Here is a 21,799-nt window from a genome sequence, read left to right as displayed (position 1 = left end):
ATTTCTGATCGCACCATTCGACGATGCATTGCAGAGCGGGGTTTGAAGAGCTATTTTGCAAAAAAGTAACCGACAATCAGCAAGGTCAACAAAAAAAAACGCTAGAAACCACATCAACAAGCCCCTGGAGTTCTGGAAATATGTCATCTGGTCAGATGAGCCAAAATTTGAGCTTGGCGGAAGAGCGATGAGGGGCACTATGATAGACCTCTACAGCCAACAATGAAATACGGCGTTGGAAACAATATGGGTTGAGGCTGTTTCTCGTGGTTCAGCGTAGGAAATTTGGCCCATATCAACGGCTTTATTACGGCAGAAGTGTATATCGACATTTTGAGAGAACTTGGAGGAGTCGTTGCTTAATATGGGACTGGAGAATAATAGAGGTTTTCCGTCAAAAATTTTTTTTTCATTAAATGTTGGGTTTTGACTCTTGGAAATGATATCCATATAAAACTTTCTTTAATACTGTAAAAATTAAAAAAAATAAAATTCGTATATTTCAACCCGTCACTTCTCCTATGTATTACACGCCTTTTTGTACCAAAAAGCAAAGCATGGGTGCTAATTCCGTTATAGAAATTTGACCTTCGGTTTTTATACGACAGACTTCGCAACCAGCTGTTAGAATACAGGACAGTGCGGAGTCTTTTTGTACCATTGTCCTCTATTTTCACCACTTCGAAACCATTTGTGCCACTCTTTACTCATGTGGCAAGGAACACCCAAAAAGGAAAAAGAAGGTAAGCATTAACTTTTCATTCGTTTTGCCCTCTTCACTCAGCCGCTGATACATATATGTCAAAATCTGTTGTGCAATGCTGCCAGAAAATCTGATAGTTTTAATTAACAGTGCAGCCGAAACGCATGTTTTAAAACTTAACATTCGTGCTTTGGAAGAAATTAAACATTCTTACAATTTTGCATTCTTTAAAAAATCATAGTAAATTCTAGAGTCGATGAAAAAAATATATTTTTGCACCATTGTCACTCGTATTGGGAGTACTTTCAAGAAAAAATAAGAAAAGAAGGGGTACGATCTGACGGAAAACCTCTATTATACGTTCCAGCAAGACAACGACCCCAGCACACAGCGAAGAAAACACGAGCATTCTTCTGGTCAACCCGCATCAAATCAATGGAATGATCACCCCAAAACCCGATTTGAACCCAATTGAAAATCTTTGGGCTATACTTGGCAACAAGATGAATAAAACATATGTGACAAACAAACAAACGTATTTTGCGGCTCTGCAAAAGGTTTGGAACGATTCGGACCTACAGCACCTCGTCGAAAACATGCCTCCTTAATCGAAAACATGTGTCTTTAATTTGTGATTAAGGCCAAAGGAGGTCATATTGACTACTAATAATTTGTTTTAATTATTGTTTCGTTTAAAAACATGAAGTGGATCTTTTTTCTGAGAAAATTTTATTTAAATGTATTTTAAACAAATACCATTAATGTTTGTATACCAAAATGAAGTTTGAAGCTTAACTTTTATCACAGACAAACAGACGAGACACTCGCATTAATTTCATCATTTCAAAAAAGCATGTTTCGCAACATGACCACATCGCGGCACGCGAGTGTTGCTTCGAGTTTTCAGTATAAAACGAAATAAATGTAAAAACCCTACGGCGTAAAACCCTGCAAATGCAAGCTACTCCGCAACATGCATAACAGAGGGTGCTAGTGTGCAAGCAAAATGTGTAGGACGATGGTTTGTAATGGATTTTCTTCTACGTGTCATGTCAGTTCGTCAGTGCTTTTATGTTTCTTCAATTTAAATCATGGTTTGTTCGAGAAAAAAAAACAAGTTTGTTGAAAATTTCTTTCATACTGGGGTGGATCTTTTTTTGTGCCGGTTACTGTATGGCCTTGCCTGGCATATCGCCGCACCCAGTTGCAATGTAAAATTTTTGACCGGAAAGTTGCTTAAAATTCATTTTCACGTAGGTTTCGTCGACCATTAAGATACATCTGTTGAATTTCGTCAAAACTTGCTCGTACAAACACCTACTGTTTTACCTGACTCACTGCGAATATACGTATTATTGAAATAAAACGTAATCATACGCTTTATTCGTTTATAACGCATATGCAGTTAATATCGATAACAAACGATTTTTTGTAAGTTGTGCTTTTGTTATTGCATTTAATTTGTAAAAAGTTGCATAAATAACAATTCAGTTTCACAATACAATTATTGCGTACTACTGGCACATGAAATATAACGTTTAAGTACGTTATTTTTAGTGATCAAAATTAACGAGATTTTCGATACAAGGGCGATATTTTTCGAAACCTTTCGAACCAACACGATACCGCGAATACAACGCATTTCGCAGTGAGTCAGGTAACACAGTAGCACACTCCTTGGCTACCAAGTTTTGTTTCAAGTGCCGATTCGGATATTTACTGGCACTGACTGTAAGACCTATAGCCTTCTCGAGCGAGAATATTTCGCGGTGTGTAATAGTTGGCATCGTACCTTCTAGCCATATCCCGGATGGAGATGCTACACTCAAAAAAATCGACACGTCGCATCCACGTGGAAAATCATGTAAACTTCTGTACCGCAACTTACATGAACTTCATGTACTAATTAATGGGAAAGATGATAACATTTACCGGGATCGCACGTAAACTAGTTAGTATGAGTGCGAGTTACCAACAATTCACGTGAATGTTACATGAAAAGTGTGATGGATGAGAATTACCTGTGTTTTCACGTAAACTTGACGTGCCGATTTTTTTGAGGGTAAGATTAGACTTAGCGCACCTCAATATTTTCCCCTTCAGCTTTCGGTCCTTAGTTGCGGCTTTCTTAAAAGTTCTTTGCCGCCTTTCTACACCTAGGTTCTCCTTATAACCTTTTAGAACATTACACACTGTTGATTTTGGTATTTTTAGCACTTTAGTCAACTTTGCTCCACTCCAGACTCAGACCACTCTGGATTTTTAAGGTGTTTGTGCAAGATTTTTTTACGTCGTTCGACTTCCATTCTATACTGCTCCGCAACGTGGTAGAATATTTTGACAAAACTTGCACCAGTTGTTCTTTGTAAACATGTAAACAAAGTTATATCAAATGGTTCCAGTTCCTACCACAAGGAGCGGTACCGGTGAAGCACGAGGGGCGTCCAAATTTACGTTTAGCCAGACTTTGAAACAATAAAAGTTGTTGACCAGTTTTTCAAAATGGTTACTCAAAATTAATGCGCTTTTTCCGTGACAAAACAGTTCAATTGTCTACAACAGGTCGTAAATACACTTTAAAAGCGGTACCTTCACCTTCAAGGGGTAAAATTAAGCAAACATTATAATTTATTAAATAGTTTTGAATGTTTGCTTTGAAAACCTACAACTTGCTCATGTAGTAGCGTGTAAATCGTACTCTGTTGCTCTTCAATCGTACCGTTTGAAAGAAACAGCATCACTCTCAAGCTCAACAGTCTCATTTCACAATTGAACGGCGTACTTACAATGGACCTACTCTCGGAATAAAAGGTTGCGAAAGTTGCGATTTACCAGAACAGGTTTTCAGGAAAAAAGGAAACTAGACAGATGTGTTGTGTTGAGGAATGCGCCTGCTGTATGTCATCAAAGCTAACATATAGATAGGTATAATTTATTTGAATTTTTGTTCCGCGCTATTTTGCTTCTTTTTTTTATTTTTATATATTAACTATGAAAGACTGGATAACAAACAGCAGTAGCAGCTCTCTAATAATAGGAGATATTTCGTTTGATTGTGCCGCAAGTACTGTGGTCAAGTTTTCTTTTTTTATTGCACGTAAACATTATACCTATGTGTCCCTGATGTTCGCTCGAATGAATGCTGCCCGGGAATGGTCACAACTCGACAAACAAAGGTTATGATTTTCTGGGGTAATTTACTCTAATAAAACCTTCCTTCCGTAGGACCGTGGTGCGTTGGACATTTTCTTCCGCTAAATTGAACAATTTTACACCGGTTTGATGACACACATTTGCAATAACTCTGAACTTGAATTGAGCAAATTACAAATTGCAAATTGAGTGACACGATTTTTTTTCTCAAATAATTACACTATGTTCGATGCTGGTCATTATGGTTCCCAATAGCCTCACTCGGCTGAGCTGATTTCGTAAAGCAACTAGTCCTGTCTGCACGCACAGTGTGATAGGCTATAAATCTAGGCCCAATATAATCGTAAACAACATTGTAGCAGCACCATTCCGCGGACCGCTAGTCGGTTCGTTTATCGGACTGGCAGCGATCAATTAAATCCGATTCTAATCCAATTGTTTTCGATCGATTATTGCTCAACCAAGCAGCAGGCCTACTTTCCCTGCACGCCTATCAATCTAGGGTTAGTTTCACATGCGAACACAGTTGCATGGGGGAAGGGAGAAAGCGATAAAAATGATTCTAATTTGCACCGAAATGCTTGTCAGTCATAATTTATTGCTAGTCAACGACCGCCGTTGCCACTGCCACCGCAGCCGCAGCTGCAGCTGCCGGCTCCGTTTTGAAACATCCGTCTAATGTCCGATTATTTTTCCTTCTCTATTTTCTCGTTGCAGTGGGTGGAGGAATCGTTCACCAATTTTGTGAAGGGCATCAACTGGCGCAGTTATGTGGTGTGCGACGTGGCCTACAACAACGTCAACAACTGGCTGTGGTCGCCGTTCATCGACCGGGGACCGGCTAACAGGCTGTACATCGAGATTCACTTCACCATCCGGGATTGTTCACTGTTTCCGGGTAATGCCCTCTCGTGTAAGGAGACGTTCAGTTTGCTGTTCTACGAGTTTGATGCAGCGACGCGAGAGCCACCTCCTTGGCAGCCGGAAAGTTATAAATTGATCGGCCGGATCGCTGCCGGTGAGGGTCGGTTCAACCAAAACTCCGATGTGGACATAAATGTGGAAGTTAAAAGTATAGCCGTCACAAAGAAGGGTGTCTATTTTGCCTTCCGGGATCAAGGAGCCTGCATCAGCGTGCTAGCCGTGAAGGTGTACTATATCACGTGTCCGGCCGTCACGGTAAATTTTGCTCATTTCAATGAGACACCGACCGGACGGGAAATTACAATCATCGAGCAGCAGACGGGTATTTGCGTCGAGAATGCGGAAGCATACGAAACACCGACCTATCTGTGCAAAGGGGACGGTAAGTGGACGATTCTGAGCGGTGGATGCCGCTGCAAGGTTGGCTACGAACCGGACCATGAAAAACAGACCTGCAACGTTTGCCCGGTGGGCAAATTCCGTTCGGCGGAAGTGGAAACCTGCACGATCTGTCCACTGAACTCGAAAACCAACAAAATCGGGTCACCATTTTGTCCCTGCCTGAGTGGACACTATCGTCATCCGCGGGATGGGAAACACATGCCATGTTACAAACCTCCAGGACCGCCAACAAATCTTACCCTGCTGTTTATCGATCAAACCAGTGCCATTCTTTCGTGGAACGCACCGCAGCGAGCGGTCGATGAACAGCTGGATACGAAGTATCGAAGTGACATTGTGTTTCGGATAAAGTGTTCGGCATGCACATCCAATGTCGTGTTCAATCCGTCCACGGAAACGTTCAATGACACGAAGCTGACGCTGACAAATCTGGAACCGGTAACCACCTACACGGTGCAGATTCACTCCCAGCATGGAGTGTCCTATCTTATTAGTCCCGAACCGCCGCAAGGCGCTAGTGGTGGTGCCGGTTATGACAACAGCAGCGGAGGTTTCAATGGAAATCATTATCATCATGCAACGGAAGCACCCAACCAGGCTCGATCGTCATCCGATCTGGACGACATCAAGACCGAGTTTGCGGAGATTACGTTTACCACTGAATCGGCCATCCTCAGTACGGTCTTCAATGTGAAGTGAGTATGATCATGATGAAGAACTTAGTTTCGGTCGAACTTTCTATCAAAACTTTACGTTGAATTTTATTTATTTTTCCTTCGACAGAGTAATTGCCATCACCAACAGGGAGGTCGATCTGGTTTGGGACAAACCGATGCACAGCGATTCACCAATCGAGTACTACGAGGTACGGTGGTTCCCGAAGTCGGAGGTGGACGCTATGAACAAATCGGTGCTGAGCACCAAAGAATCCAAGATTCATATCAGCGAACTGCAGGAGAACACCGAGTACGGATTTCAGGTGCGGTGTAAGACGCTAAACGGCTGGGGCACCTTCAGTAACATCGTGTACGCTCAGACGCATCAGAGTGTCAGTCCAGGTGAATTTTTGCTGCAAATCTTTGTCTTCATTTAAAATCATTATGAACATGAGTTCAAACGCCGTTTCTGTTTCGTTTTTTTTAGTGTACGACGATTCCTTTCAAATGCGAATTGTTGCTGGTTCAACAGTTGCAGTTGTTTTCATCTTAGTCTTAGGTAAGTTGTCGCTCATAAACTTATCCCTCGAATAACTTTTTATGGTAATTTAACGTCAACCATTGTAGTGATCGTTGTCACCGTTCTATTTCTGCGCTCGAAGAGCCACGACGACATCGATAAAAAGACCAACAATCATCTACCGCTGCCGTTGGACTACGCCAGCAACGAAGGTAATTTGAGTCAAGTTTTCCAACTTCTACTGCTCCACCCATCCACCTGTTACTGCCTGCTGTATAAGCTAGTTATCCCTCGCCAAATCCACCAACTTTTGGTTGCTACCAATAGAGATCCGAGTTTTTATGTTTTAGAAAAAAATGAACGCCCCCGCCCCCCATCCTAGACTCCTTCATCCGCAAACGCTAGGCAGAAATGCGATAGCCTCCAACCGGTGATCATGCAACCGAAACCCCTGAGTAGATTGTGACTGACCTGAGTGCGTGCTGCTACTCCCTTGGTGGAGTAGCACAGCATCGACATAGGTGCAAGATACGAGCCGTGACGAAATCCTCACCTCATATTTTTCTCTATTCCTATTGTGCATCTCATTTGTGAACCTTCCCTCAACCGCGCACCCAAACAATTTGCCTCCGTAAATTTCGGTTCGGGTTCCCATCCGAGCAGGACTTGTAGTGACCTATAGTAAGTGGCAAAGCCGATTGAAATTTGATTTGACCTCGGCACAGACAGCAAGTGATTGCTGAATAATGATATATTCTTTTTCAAAATTCAACTTGTTATTAGCTTGCTCTTTTAAAGTAAACTACGTTGTTCTACACCCAATTGTCCCGTTCCCAAAAATCAGATCGGACTAAGCCGCAAAATTTAAAAAAAATGAGTTAGTGACAGCAAACGATCAAGAAATTTCTAAGCTACATTTTACTCTAATCAGACTGCATAAATGTTGCGAACAGCCAAGTTATGGGATGATTTCGAACGATTGATAGCTATAAACCATACAGAGCAGCAAACTTTGAACGCGTTTTTCTCGAAATCATAGTTTTGTCACTTGGTTTGGTCTGACTTAACACCGACCATATAGGATGGGATAATTGGACGTAGAACTCCAACAGTAGTGTCGCATGTGTATATTTTGCCATTTACTTGATGTTTGCTTTTTTATGTGTTTTTTTGTGCGTGTGTTTTTTGCACTACTTCTTTCGATGCCTGTTCCTGAGTATGAAAAGCAGTACCTACAATTATTTCTAGCTGTTTTTTTGTGTGTTACTAGCACTTTCTATCCTTACCTATTCGTTTTTTTTTAATACAACATAATCATTAAAACCGACCGTGGCTGGTTTTGCCTCCAAGTGTCTCTTTACACTCATCATCATTCCGACCAACCAAGACGATACACTATTGTTTGTGTGCTTCTTCTACTTTTTTATATCTTTCTTTCTCAATTATAGTTCACGCAATGGACACAACGCCGATCGTGAAAACGATGAAAAACAATGGTAAATTTGTTGTTTATCGCGCGCGCGTAGACATTCAGCCTGTCTCTCATTCACTGACACTCTCTAGCGCAGAGCAGTTGATCCTGCTTAGAAAAATTGTCTCTTTCCTGCTATCAACCAATTGTCCCACTACTGAACCAAACTAGCAAAGTCCCACTTTCCATATAGTTTAGTTTCCTTTCTTTCTATCTCTCTTGTATGTAGATGCCATTCTTCCTTCTTGCTTTGTCGTCATGCCAAACTAAGCTAACACACGCGATCGATCGAAGCTTAGATAATTGTTTCCCCAGATTCGTGACAATATTAGGTATGACTTGTCCTTTCGGTACTGTTAGCTGTTTTCATTTAATCATTTACTAAAATTGTACAGGAAAGTTTGGTCACAGTACTCACTTTATTGATTTGAACAATTTAAATAAGCATCGTATTTCGAACGGTTAATTTGGCCACTATAAATTTTTTTGCATTCCCCTCCTTTGAAGCTGACTTCAACAGTTGGGGGCCCCGAAATTGCTGGACACGAGTAAAACTTTTTTGTTTCTAAAACCAATTATCTGTGGTCTCTAAAAACTTGGAAAATTACTGTATGGAGCGTTACCGCTCCTAGCACGAAACAGAAGGTTCAAACAATGTGTACTGGCCGAAAAGCGATAAAAAACAATACCGTCGATTTTGTCTCTGTTTTTGGTAGGTTTTCGCTTGGAAAAAGTAACGATATATGAAAAGAAAGAGTAGATTTGGTTTTCATGATAAAACTTGGAGTAACAAAACGCCTAATTATTTATGATTTTTTTAAAATAAAAACTAATTTTTTTGTAAAAGGTGCTCAGATTTCGGTAAATCTGTTGGATATGGTAGGGGGTATAAATCTTCCCAGTTACTAGGTATCTTTTAACCCGTCGAGCAACATTTAGTTCTGCATTGTCATAGGAATTGTAAAAATATAACGGCCATTACTGCTTCAGACAAACTAAAAAGCTGCTCTTAAGATAATTTTTTAAATAAAATAGGTGACGACTGCAAGAACCCAACTTTAAAAAGGTGCATGTAGTTGAACAGACCAGTAGTTTTTTTACGGATTTGAGACTATAACTTTGCTTACGGAAGACATATGTGCATTTGCTGTATTCGAACGATAGGTATTATACACTATTTATAGTGAAGTTCAAATGGAATTGGAAAGTGTCGCAAGTGGATGAACCACGAATTGCACACACTCTTAGGTGAGATATCCATCGTGGACGGCGTCGTCAGCGTAGAGCAGGCGTGGCTAGTGCTATTTCAAGCAGTCGTCGTCGGCAATTTCCTAGGCTTCTCAGAAGTCCCTCTCGATCTGGTCGAGTATTGCGCATGTCTCACATTTGGCTCGGTGTGATCAAGCCATGTCGCACATGTCGCTCATTGTGTTCCCACTGACCAGTGGGGATGCTGAAAACAATTGTTTTCCTTACGCATTTGTCCGGCATCATTACGATTTATCCGGTTCATCGTAACCTACCGATTTTCGCGAGATGTACGATGGGAATCTCTCCTGAACATCGTGATTCATATCCAACAGCCACGCTCCGCTTTCAGTTTGTACTCAGACGACGTACTTTGTAGTTCCCTACGAGTCCGAACGGGTTATCGTTGATAGCTTTTGTAACAAGATATGCTAAAGGATTTTTGTAGCCAGGTTTAATCAGTTTTATGCTCTGATAGTCAAATCAAAGAGATCACTCTTTTTGTAGATAGGACAAACAACACCTTCTTCTGCCAGATGTTGGAAATTATCCCATATAGTATCGTTGCCAGCTACTTTCTGTCTTTGCTGGTAGTCGGTTCTTATCGGCGGCTTTGTTGGCAGCAACCCGATTTCTCGTTCAACCTATTGGAGATCTGAAACACTACTATCTTCCATGGCCACGCCTAGATTAATTTGTGCTCCGCCCCCTTCAGTGACGCCACCATTGTGTTCATTAAAGCAGAACTTCTTTCGTGTGGCTTCCAAATTGCCAATTTGAGGAACCTCAATTTAATTTCCCACTAAGAAAGGTCTCCAGTCCTTCATGTATCTTTGATATCGACATCGCCAATTGAAACTACTGCAAGCATCATTTTGAACAGCTCATTGTCGCCATAATTCGTTGCTGTTTTGCCACAGACACATTAACATCTTTTCCTACTTCATTATACAAACCAAATCAAGCTGCTGTGTGACGTTTCGATGCAAAAGTGTTAGCAACTGGGAGTAGTCTCCTCCTCTAGTATCATAAAACCGGGGAGGCTCTTGCTGTATCGAGAACTTGTCTCCATTCCACTCGGTTCTCGGCCACTCGTCGCCAATTCGTTGAGCACCTCGTCATCCGCAACTTAGTTTCAACCTAGTCGAGCCATCTAGCACACTGCGTCACCCTATTCCTGGTTCCAGTGGGATTCTTGAAGAAGACAGATTTCGCTGCACGTTCGTCCGATATTCTTGCAACGCAGTCACTACACCGTAACCTTCCTGGTTTTATCAGGTATACAGTAGGAATCAGTAGAATGTAGTGCCTGTAATTCGTGGTTTAAAGGCTTGCGGCACTCTTCGCTTTCCGTCTGTACTCCGTCAAAAATAGTCCGCACTCCCTTTCGTTCAAATACCGCAAGTGTACGTGTATTTTCTGTAACCAAAGCTACAGTCTGTAAAAGATGGTCTAATTAGCGTTTTGTACATCGTTTACTTTGTGTAGCGGCATATACTCTTTGATCGAATCGTCTTGTGGAAGCAAAGGCAGACCCGACTTCCATCTTGAATGCGATGTTGAATCTCCTTACTCGTATTACCAGGTGATGACCGTATTGATCAGAGATCCCAAATATATGAGCTCGTCAACCAACATTTTGAGTTCATCGCCGTCAATGGTCACTGTTCATGGACGCAAACGTTGTTTTCTCCGTAGCCTCGATCTGACCTGAATCCTACTAGATTCCCTTTTTAGTCTGTCATACTCTACCTTCGCTGCCCGAAAGTTTCTAGTAATGATGTTAAGCTCGTCCGCGAAGGCTAGGTGTTGGCTACTTTTGCTGAAGACGGGTCTTCAGGCGCGTCCGGCAGAAATCGAACAAAAATCTGGCAGCGAAAAACTTTTTCTGCCAAACATTCTGCCGGATTTCTGGCCGCCGTCACCCGTGAAAACTAGCAGAAATACAACAACCGATTCTGGCAGAAATTTCGCCTTACGGTTTTTCTTCCGGATTTCTGTTCGATTTCTGCCAGAGGTTTCGAATAAAAACCGGTTTTGTACCGATTCAGCTTTCCCTCCTTTTTTGGAGGGCAGCAGCAGCGGACTGTAGCAGCAAGAAGCTTGCAATAAACAGGTTAACAATTAAATTATACCTGCTTTATCATGTTCCATATTATTCTCTTACCTTTTGCTCGAAACTGCAAAACTGATGAACCGCTTTTCTCTTGCCTCAAAGTGTCACATTTGACATAAAGAGAATCGAATGAAAAATGTAAACGTCGAACCGGTTCTGAATGTCAAACTCTGCCGGTGCCATATTGGTTCTGTTCGATTTCTGCCAGGCATCCGACTTTTTCGTAAGCGAGGATCATCTCGTGGATCACACCTTCATTAACGATATTAAGTAATATACATGACGGTCTATCCCTTTGTGGGGGGATCTGTAGCCGCATGGTTACCAATGTTCGCTTAGACAAGCGAGGGGTCTTGGTTTCGAATCTTAGTAGAATCAGGCCACTCGATGTCAAAATGACTTAAGCATGGGCTTATTCTCAGGCCTCTTGCTTCATGCTGAATTCTACACTCTTAAATGATTCTACCTGTAAATAGGTTGAATTTAGTTAAAGCTACGTTGAAACTACTCAAAATGCCCATAACCATAGCATAGCATAGCATAGTTTGACCGCCCGTGAGTTGCCCGCGATTGATCTAGGTCAGCTGAGATTGCATAAAGAGCCATCAGAATGATGCTTGGGAGTAGCAGATCATTCTCAGTGTGCATTTTCTGGTGATCTAATTCTTTGTGATGATCAATAGCAAAGCTGGCCACGCCCATGCAGGTCAATTTGGGAGGGAAAGGAATGTTAGTCCGACACTTGCTGCTACTAGAGACCGAGGAATCCTCTGCATCATCCACAAGTGTCACAGGAAGGAGTTGTTGTTAGTAGAAAGGAATTGATCTGGATCCACCGAGGCAGGTGGTGCGATCACAGTCATTCGAGCTCGCGTACGATTTGAGGACGTTTTTGGTTACGTGGCCATTGCGAAACAGGTAGTGGAGATCCGACATACCGATATAGGAAGAAACTATGAGAAGTCAGTTTACCGCACCGAAAGTTATGTGCTATCAACATATTCAATTTGTTCGAAATCGCGCGCAGTCAGTTATTAAATACCGATAGACATTTATTACTATGCATGAAAGCTGTCCTGAGACAAACGGGTTTATTTTGGCAATTAAATCGAAAACATTGACTGCGCGAGATACCTTTTGGCATCCTTCGATCATAGAACTTGCTTAAAAACTCTGATTACTTTATTAGGGAGCTGTATAAAAGCTATCAAGTTTTTGATATTTGATAATCATATGATAGAAATAACGCGCGATGTTCCTAGGTAACCGATTTTACGATTAAAATGCACGTTTATAAGATTTCAATAAAACTTCCGGTTTGTAAACGCACCATTGCTAAGTGTGCTCAAATTAATTCAAAATAGCGTTCTAAAACAACTGCTGTCGGAAAAATGCAATGAGTGAGACACGAAAGCAAACGATGCTAAATTACCATACGAAAAGATTCTCAGTATGTAAGCACCGGTTGTATGAGACTAACCTGGATATTCGGAAATTTTCGTGTAAAGCCAGTAATTAAGAAAATTTAGATCAAAAATGCAACTTTTTTATAAATCTAATATAATGGTAATGGTACTACATAATGAACCATAGTTTGAAAATTTATATCGAGAAATATTAAGCACATGCGAGATTTACGGTGGCTTGAAAACCTCGTGACAAACTTAAATTTATTATACATTAAAATAAAAATCAGGCACAATGAAGTGTGCCAATATAATCCCTAAGTTGATAAGCATTTCCTCCTATCAACACTAATATGCAGAGATATAGCGCCCTGCACGCGTAAACTACTCAAAATGCCCATAAAGTGTACAAATTCAAACTTTGGGTAAAAATTTTAACCAATTTTGGCTACTTGCTACCGATAATTGAATTATTCTCGATCGATGCGACGTCGAACCAGAGATGGCTAGTAAAGGTTTGTGGTTTTTTTTTCAAAAAGAAATGTCCAATTTTAAAAAAACCGAGCGAAAAGCCAACGATGCCTGCGTTCATGTGAGCGAGTAGGATAAGCATAGCATTCAACGCTTACGCCACTTCCGCAAGCATGCAACAAACAGCCCCCATTGCTGTGTGCAAACATTTTGCTACCTAAACAATCGCGAACGCACGGCCTCATATCGTTTTTCTGCATAGCCCACTCGCGAGTCAAACAACTCATGTGCAACCAGCTACCTGTGAGTTTTTCTTTTCTTTTTCATATTCGCCTTCGATTCCACTCACAGGTGGGAATGTGATCCCTCACGAGTGATCGGTGTCAGCAGTTCGGGCAGCAATGACGAGCAAGAGTGACGACCGTGGCTATTAGCTAAATAACCGCTCGCAAAAACTTATCGCACTACATGAATAAATAGGAGCGAGAGTCCAAAAGGGATGCTTCTTATGCCGGCGTGTATGAGAAAATTAGACTCCACGTGTGTGCAATCTTTGCAATCATCCGATGGAACCGTGTTACTGCGAAGATCAACGCCAACCCTTCCTTCTCGATTTTACTTTAGTTGGACTTGACTGCTGTAAGATTTCTCAACGCAGACCGAATCGGTTTCACTGACCCATCTGACAGCTTGTGGGCATTTGGCGCTTCAATTTCATAACTTAACGCATCCGTTGACACAAAGATTTTCATGCTTGAATTGTAGTCCGTGAACGCTAACGGTGACTGCAGAATTTTATGGAATTAGTTAAATGATCACTGACAAAACTCACTTTGCTTCAGACTTTGAGAGTCGATCCATCGTGAACCGTAGCTTCCGCATTTCCGGAAAGTATTTTGCGTGATAGTTGACGGTTCCAAGGTATGAACGGAGTGACGGATCATCTCAAGGCGGCGGCATTCATCCAATATTTGCCCTAAATATTCCACTTTGTCCATGTTGAACCTGCACTTTTCGTTTCGCACTGTAAATCCGTATTCTTCAACACGTTGAAGCACTTGTTTCAGCTTTCGGTTATGTTCTCGTTTTGTACGGCCACCAACTAATTCATCATCCAAATGTACCACAAATCCAAATGCTCTTCTGAGCTGAGCTGATTTGATTTCAGTGGTGAGGCGAGTACAGCGGAATAGTCCCTTGTTGGTGTTGACTGTCAGGAGCAGAGATGCCATTTACACAGATTTTTTCACACGCATAAATGAGCGACCCTATCATTTCCTTCGCAATATTTAATTTTTCCAGTATATTTTTTCTGTAATATACATAGCTTATGAAGTACTTTAATTATCAGACACATTTGTAGAACCAGATCTCACAGGAACTGCGTGCGAAAAAATCTGTGTAAATGGCATCTATGGTCAGGAGAGGTTGATCTTGGGGGTCCACTTCCACTTGAAAATCAAAAGTTATATCCCGTTTTAACATGATATCTTTCACCAACTATTTCGCGGGCAGCTCTCTGCGACTTGTCACCTTTCAGTCTGACGACCGGTACACACTACCGGTGACTTCTCAAACATTGTGTAAACCACCTTATTACACACTTCGGGTAAACCACTCAATACAGAGTATATATATGCATCAGAATATCACAATAGGTATCGGACAGATTAATGTGACTGAAGACTTTCTTTCCGGCTATCATGACGTCTTCTGGTAGCGGAAGTGGACACTGACTCGACTCCAAAACATCGTTAAAACATCGTTAGGGCCCGTCGAAAAATTGGCGCAGAATCGGCGTCTATAGGGTCAGGAGGATCGTTGTACATACTAGCCTCGTAATTGTCCTGTACTGTTAGAACCAGCTACAAAGTTTGTCGATAAAGAAGTTCTTCAAAGTCCTAAGTTCTTTGAAACGTTTATACCAAGTTTTGCGTTTTGATGCGGATTCTACCGCTCGGTTTCCGTACAACGACGATCGGTGCTTAATGCTTGCTGCTTAATTTGAATGATCGACTGGTTGGAGGACTCCCAAATTCTGCAACCATTAAAGTTCATCTTCTACCGAAGTGTTCAAACACTTTACGGGACTGAACGCTTTGCACGATAGACTGGCTTAGGATCTCCATTTAGCGTCAGTCTAAAATTGTGAGCGTCAGGGCTTGTCTTAACTTGTAACTTACAGAAAACGAAGATAGGAATCGATCAGGATTTTTTGTAACAACCTGTAGCATGAAAACATGGACTTAACCCTTCACCAAAAGGCAATTTGGCTCAATTGGCAAGAGAAGTTAGCCAGTTAACACTGTTAAGTCTTGCTTCATTTGAAACAACTTGGCTTGTGAAGAAACATCTATACGGGACTGATGGTTATTAATTTTGTTACAGAAAGAACTGAAAGGCACGTCCATAATCCAAAAAACTTAATCCTGTTGGAACCCAGATTGTTCTAGAAAACTCTAGGGCTAGATCAAGTGATCCCCCAGAAGCAGATTTGGCATTGCAGAAGGGGGTACTATTTCTTGAGGTTGTCTGATTTGCCTCCAACTTTTGTCGAGGATGATCGTAATATCCGACGTTGAGTCGATCTGCAAGCGTTCTGGTTCGCTTGTTGATTCCGATCTCGGAATACTTCCTCTGCTTACTTCACCGACGCTATCTTCACATACTGGTTCTTCCCACCGTACACCTTCTTTTTCTTGCTACTGCTTTTGTTATTGCCGGACGAAAAACAGGTACAATAGCCCACTTTATGGTCCTTCTTTTGTTGCACCGATGTTTACGAAATGGGCAATCCCTAGCAATCTCCGCCATCTTGTTTGTTATTAGATTTTAGATGTCTTCTGGCTCATTCAGTTTGTCTATCCACCTCATATGAATGTCTGAGTCTCGGGGTGATTTCAAACCGCACACAACTATGAAACTTCTGATAAGCCTCGCAACATAAAATCCACACACGCTACACTTTATTCACTTTGCACGAATACGACACAAGATCTTCGGTACCGTCCTTTGCCGTCTGAAGGCAGTGAAACAAAGAAACAGAAGATTCGAAAGTCTTTTTCAACTTTGCAACTGTTTCACTGAATGTTAACTCCTTCGACAGTTTCGGCAGAATCGGACTTTTGCTGCATCGTCTAATTTTTCGGCGTTTTTGTCGAACAAATCTTCATATCGCTATTACCAAGGGTACAGCCCTGGAAGACGAATCCAAAACAATTTCGACCGATGGCATCCTCTGAATGACTGAAACCTGCTGTCTGAGTGAGACCAGCCATCAAATGCTGCTGCTGTATCTGGTTGGAATTCGGTTGTACCGTGTACCCCCGTTCGTTTGACCATTTTTAATCTGAACACTTTTTAATTTGAACCCCGCTGGTTTGCTTACTTTTACTTACTTTTTACTTGTCCTAAGACAAAGCCTGTTGAACAAAATTTCTCCATGTAACTCGGTTAAGGGCTACCGCTCTCCAATTCCTCGGACACCGAGTACTCTCCGCCAGATCTCGCTCCACCTGGTCTAACCATCTTGCTCGCTGCGCTCCTGGTCGTCTTGTTCCTACCGGATTTGAGGCGAACACCATCTTTGCAGGGTAGTTGTCCGGCATTCTTGCAACATGCCCTGCCCATCGCATCCGTCCAGCTTTAGCTACCTTCTGAATACTGGGTTCGCCATAGAGCTGTGCGAGTTCATGGTTCATCCTCCGCCTCCATACTCCGTTCTCCTGTACGCCGCCGAAGATCGTTCTTAGCACTCGTCGTTCGAAAACTCCGAGCACCCGCAGGTCCTCCTCGAGCATTGTCCATGTTTCATGCCCGTAGAGAACAACCGGTCTAATAAGCGTCTTGTACAGGGTGCACTTTGTACGGGGACTTAGTCTGCTCGACCGCAATTGCTTGTGGAGCCCATAGTAAGCACGACTTCCGCTGATAATACGCCTCCGAATCTCACGGCTGGTATCATTGTCCGCCGTTACCAGTGAGCCAAGGTAGACAAATTCATCGACTACCTCAAACTCATCGCCGTCGATCAATATACTACTGCCCAAGCAGTGTCGTTCGGCCTCGGTTCCGCTGGCCAGCATGTATTTTGTTTTAGACGTATTTACCTTTAACCCAATCTTTTCTGCTTCGCGCTTTAGTCTGGTGTACTGTTCAGCCACCGCCACAGATGTTCTGCCGATAATATCCATGTCATCGGCAAAGCAGACGAATTGACTAGATTTGTTGAATATCGTGCCCCGCGTGTTGATATCCGCTCGGTTCATAACACCTTGTAGCGCTATGTTGAACAGCAGGCATGAAAGACCATCACCTTGACGAATCCCTCTGTGTGATTCGAATGAACTTGACAATCCACCCGAAATCCGAACACAGCACTGTGTACCATCCAACGTAGATTTAACCAGTTTGATGAGCTTCCTGGGGAAGCTGTTCTCGTCCATGATTTTCCATAGCTCTTTCCGGTCGATGGTATCATATGCGGCTTTGAAGTCAACGAATAAATGATGCGTGGGAACTCTGTATTCACGGCCCTTTTGGAGGATTTGCCGCAGTGTAAATATTTGATCCGTTGTAGACCGACCTTCGACGAAGCCGGCTTGATAACTTCCCACAAATCTATTCGCAATTGGTGATAGACGGCGGAAAATGATTTGGGACAGCACTTTATAAGCGGCATTGAGAACGGTGATCGCTCGATAGTTCTCACAGTCCAACTTGTCGCCCTTTTTGTAGATCGGGCAGATAACCCCATCTTTCCACTCCTCCGGTAGCTGTTCCGTATCCCAAATTCTAACAATTAGTCGGTGCAGACAAACGGCCAGCTTTTCTGGTCCCATTTTAATAAGCTCCGCTCCGATGCCATCTTTTCCAGCAGACTTGTTGTTCTTTAGCTGCATGATGGCCTCCTTAACCTCGCCTATCGTTGTGGCTGGCACCTCTTCCCCGTTTGCTGCACCGTCGAAATCGCTTTCCCCGCCGCCATGGTTTTCCGCCTGGGCGCCATTCAGGTGTTCGTCGAAGTGCTGCTTCCACCTATCCGTCACCTCACGATCGTCCGTCAGAATACTGCCAGTCTTATCCCGACACATTTCGGCTCGCGGCACAAAGCCTTTGCGGGATCCGTTCAGTTTCTGGTAGAACTTTCGCGTTTCCTGAGAACGATGCAGCCGCTCCAACTCTGCTTATTCCTGCTCTTCCAGGGTGCGCTTTTTCTCCCGAAAGATTTGGTTTCGCTGCATCTTCTTCTGTTTGTGTCTTTCCACGTTCTGACGTGTGGCACTGCGCATCTTGGCCGCCCGCGCAACGTTCTCCTCATCCATCACCCTCCTACATTCATCGTCAAACCAATCGTTCCGCTGATTCCGGGCCACATGCCCGATGGAGCTCTCCGCTACACTGCTGATGGCTGTTTTGATAGTGTTCCAACAGTCCTCGAGAGGGGCTTCGTCCAGCTCGTCCTCTTCCGGCAGCGCAGCTTCGAGTGAATGCGCGTAGTTTGCGGCGACGTCTGGCTGCTTCAGCCGCGCGAGATCTAACCGAGGCTGGCGTTGGTACCGAATGTTGTTCACAACGGAGAGTCTTGGGCGCATCTTAACCATCACTAGGTAGTGGTCCGAGTCAACGTTAGCGCTTCGATAGGATCTGACGTCGATAATGTCTGAGAAGTGCCGACTGTCGATTAAAACATGGTCGATCTGTGATTCTGTCCGATTGGGTGACCTCCAGGTGTACTTATGGTGGATTCTGTGCTGGAAAAAGGTACTACGTACGGCCATATTCTTGGAGGCGGCAAAGTCGATAAGTCTTAGGCCCATTTCATTGGTTCGCTGGTGTGCACTGAACCTTCCAATCACCGGTTTGTATTCCTCCTCCTGGCCGACCTGAGCATTGAAATCCCCGATGACGATCTTGATATCATGTTTTGGGCAGCGGTCGTATTCACTCTCCAACTGCGCGTAGAATTCATCCTTGTCGTCATCGGTACTTCTGAGGTGAGGGCTGTGCACGTTGATAATGCTTATGTTGAAGAATCGGTCCTTAATTCTCAACCTACACATTCGAGGATTGATTGGCCACCACCCAATCACCCGTTTCCGCTGGTTTTCACGACGTGCAAATTTAAAATGGTTCAAATGTCATTCTCATCAGTTGTTTATGCAGACAATGCATATAAACACGATTTGTTTTTACTGACCTAGCGTGTCCGATCGGAGAATGCAATATTTGCGCTTGTAACGACCAACTAAAACAAACCACCAAAACAATAACAAAGAGCAGGGTGGTCAGTTTACACAGGTATCAGAATATTTCGGGTTACCAGTTGTTCAAATTAAAAAGTGACCCCGTTAGTTTGCATGGGGAATCGTTCAAACGAACGGGGGTCCACTGTACTAGTTCCGGCATTATGCTAACTTCAATTTTTCACTTTTCCCACGCAGAAATTTGATCGACCGACAAAACTGGCTGGTACGTGACGGAAAAACATTGATTTTTGCCCACGGGGTGAATCACTTCTAATTTATTAAATATATTAAATATATTTATGCATATTTACTTATTTTTTCCCGAGATTTAGCACCCATTTAGCACCCATTTAGCATTTATTTACCGGTATTAATGAATATTTTACGAAAGTCTCCACCTTTTTCCATACGAGCTTGAGCTGTCAAGTTCCGTACACTCAAAAAAATCCGCACGTCAAGTTTACGTGAAAACATAGGTAATTCTCATCCATCAAACTTTTCATGTAACATTCACGTGAATTGTTGGTAACTCGCACTCATACTAACCAGTCTACGTACGATCCCGGTAAATTTAATCAGTTTTCCCATTAACTAGTACATGAAGTTCACGTAAGTTGCTGTACAGAAGTTTACATAAGTTTTCACGTGGATGCGACGTGTCGAGTTTTTTGAGTGTAATAGTCCTATGTGGCAAGAGTTGTTATGATGAGGTGGACACATTTAAAATAGTAAATATTATTGCTGATTGCAAGGAAAATTGTACCATCCAAAGTGCGAAATCGCTCATAAAACTGCGATCCAGCATTAAATCGTTTCGGTGTCTTCGGCGCACTTTTTCGTTTCATTCCAAGCAATAAGTGCGCCGAAGAGACCGAAACGATTTAAGCCAAAATAGCACTTTTATGAACGATTGCGCACTTTGGATGATAAAATTTTCCTTGCAATTAGCAATATTTATCACATATTGAATATTTATGCACACTCTTAAATGATTCTACCCGTATATAAGTCGGATTTAGCTAAAGCTGGGTTGAAACTACTCAAAATGCCCTTAAAGCGTACAAACTCAGATTTTGAGTAGTTTTTCTACCAAAAAAAAAAATGGTAGTAGGAACTTGAAAGTGCGTTATTTGCCACAGAGAATAATTCAATTATCGGTAGCAAGTAGCCAAAATTGGTACAATTTTTACCCAAAATTTGAGTTTGTACACTTTAAGGGCATTTTAAGTAGTTTCAACCCAGTTTTAGCTACATCCGACCTCTTTACGGGTAGAATCATTTAAGAGTGCAAGAAGTGATTTACCCCGTGTTTTTGCCCAACCGGCAATACTCGTCGCCATTTTGTTGTAATAAATCGCCGATGTTTTATACAACTCACATGGGTATGGAAATCTTTATTAAAACTGACAACTTACAGAGGTGAAAGCGCCAAGTGGTTTTCACTGATTGAGTCTAAGTTCTGGTGCTGTTCTTCATATGGTACTTATAGCGAATTCATAAATTAACGTGGTCGATTAGCACTCAGTTTTAATCGAAGTGCTGTCCAAGCGTTCATAAATTACCCGAGATAGCATGTCGGTTAAACTGACAGCATTCAGTTCAACGGTTACAACGGTCTGACATTACGGTTTACGGGTCGATCTGTCCAACTGCCCGTATCGTTCATAAATTTCGGGTTCGAGTTAGCACGTCTGCAGGTTAATTTATGAATTCGCTATTAGGTATACTGTTGTTGTCGGCTGACAGTAGTAGATGCCGATCGCTCTGCAAGGCTGTCAGATGACGTGTCCACAGACATTCAGGTGGTGTATTGTTGGTTTGTAGGGTGGTTCTGCCAACCATTACTATCACAGATGCAACTCTGCTGCTTCTGCTGATCACGTTGATCAACTTTTGCAAACTGTAGTCTCTCATTTGCCGTTCTACTACCGGGACACTGACCGAATTTTCATTGTGAGTTTTTGTCTTGAATATGTTGTGTTTTCGGCCAAAATTTAACGACTAAACTTATTATCAACGTTATTGCTTTTGTACAGTGTTGTAATTACAATGGTGATTGCCACTTGCAAATCGCAGTAATCTAAAATTAGATCCAATTGGCTCTTTCGAACTAATTAGACTAGGCAGATCCAAGGATAATGCCTTCTTGTATAACGTTTATTGAACTTACTGTTTCACATTCATTAATTCGTTTACCCCTACTACCGCTCGGTTTACTGTTGTACTATTATTATCTCTGTAAAAGTGTACAAAAAAAATCCTCTCACTAGTGTTTTCCACCATCATCCCCCGCAAAAAGCAACGCAAACTTAGTACGGTTTACCGACTAACAAACACCAACTAATTTGAAACTATTTTTTCTCTTCTTTTTTATTTTCATATGTATAATCGCTTATTATGTGTGCGTGTGATGGCTACTTCTGCATGATGTGCGCTTTGTTAATGAAAAAAAAAAATTACAACCATTAAAATAAACCATTC

At 42.3% G+C, this 21,799-nt stretch overlaps 1 protein-coding gene across 4 annotated transcripts in view; it reads left to right on the top strand.

The window, feature by feature from the left end:
• The window catches only part of LOC128732307 (ephrin type-B receptor 1), a 232,992-nt gene that overhangs the window by 207,554 nt on the left and 3,639 nt on the right, over positions 1–21,799 (top strand). For 2 of the 4 annotated variants that reach the window (XM_053836532.1, XM_053829500.1), the window contains exons 4-8: positions 4,574–5,877; positions 5,966–6,240; positions 6,326–6,397; positions 6,466–6,570; positions 7,807–7,854. In XM_053836532.1, the coding sequence (XP_053692507.1) occupies positions 4,574–5,877; positions 5,966–6,240; positions 6,326–6,397; positions 6,466–6,570; positions 7,807–7,854 (1,804 nt within the window). The remainder of the gene's footprint in view (positions 1–4,573; positions 5,878–5,965; positions 6,241–6,325; positions 6,398–6,465; positions 6,571–7,806; positions 7,855–21,799) is intronic. The other 2 variants (XM_053842935.1, XM_053842286.1) reach the window with 1 other exon arrangement.

The sequence above is a fragment of the Sabethes cyaneus genome, chromosome 1 (genome assembly GCF_943734655.1).
Source record: "Sabethes cyaneus chromosome 1, idSabCyanKW18_F2, whole genome shotgun sequence".
Lineage (NCBI taxonomy): Eukaryota > Metazoa > Arthropoda > Insecta > Diptera > Culicidae > Sabethes > Sabethes cyaneus.
Note: the sequence above shows the minus strand (reverse complement) of the source record. Positions and strands in the feature narration are given on the sequence as shown.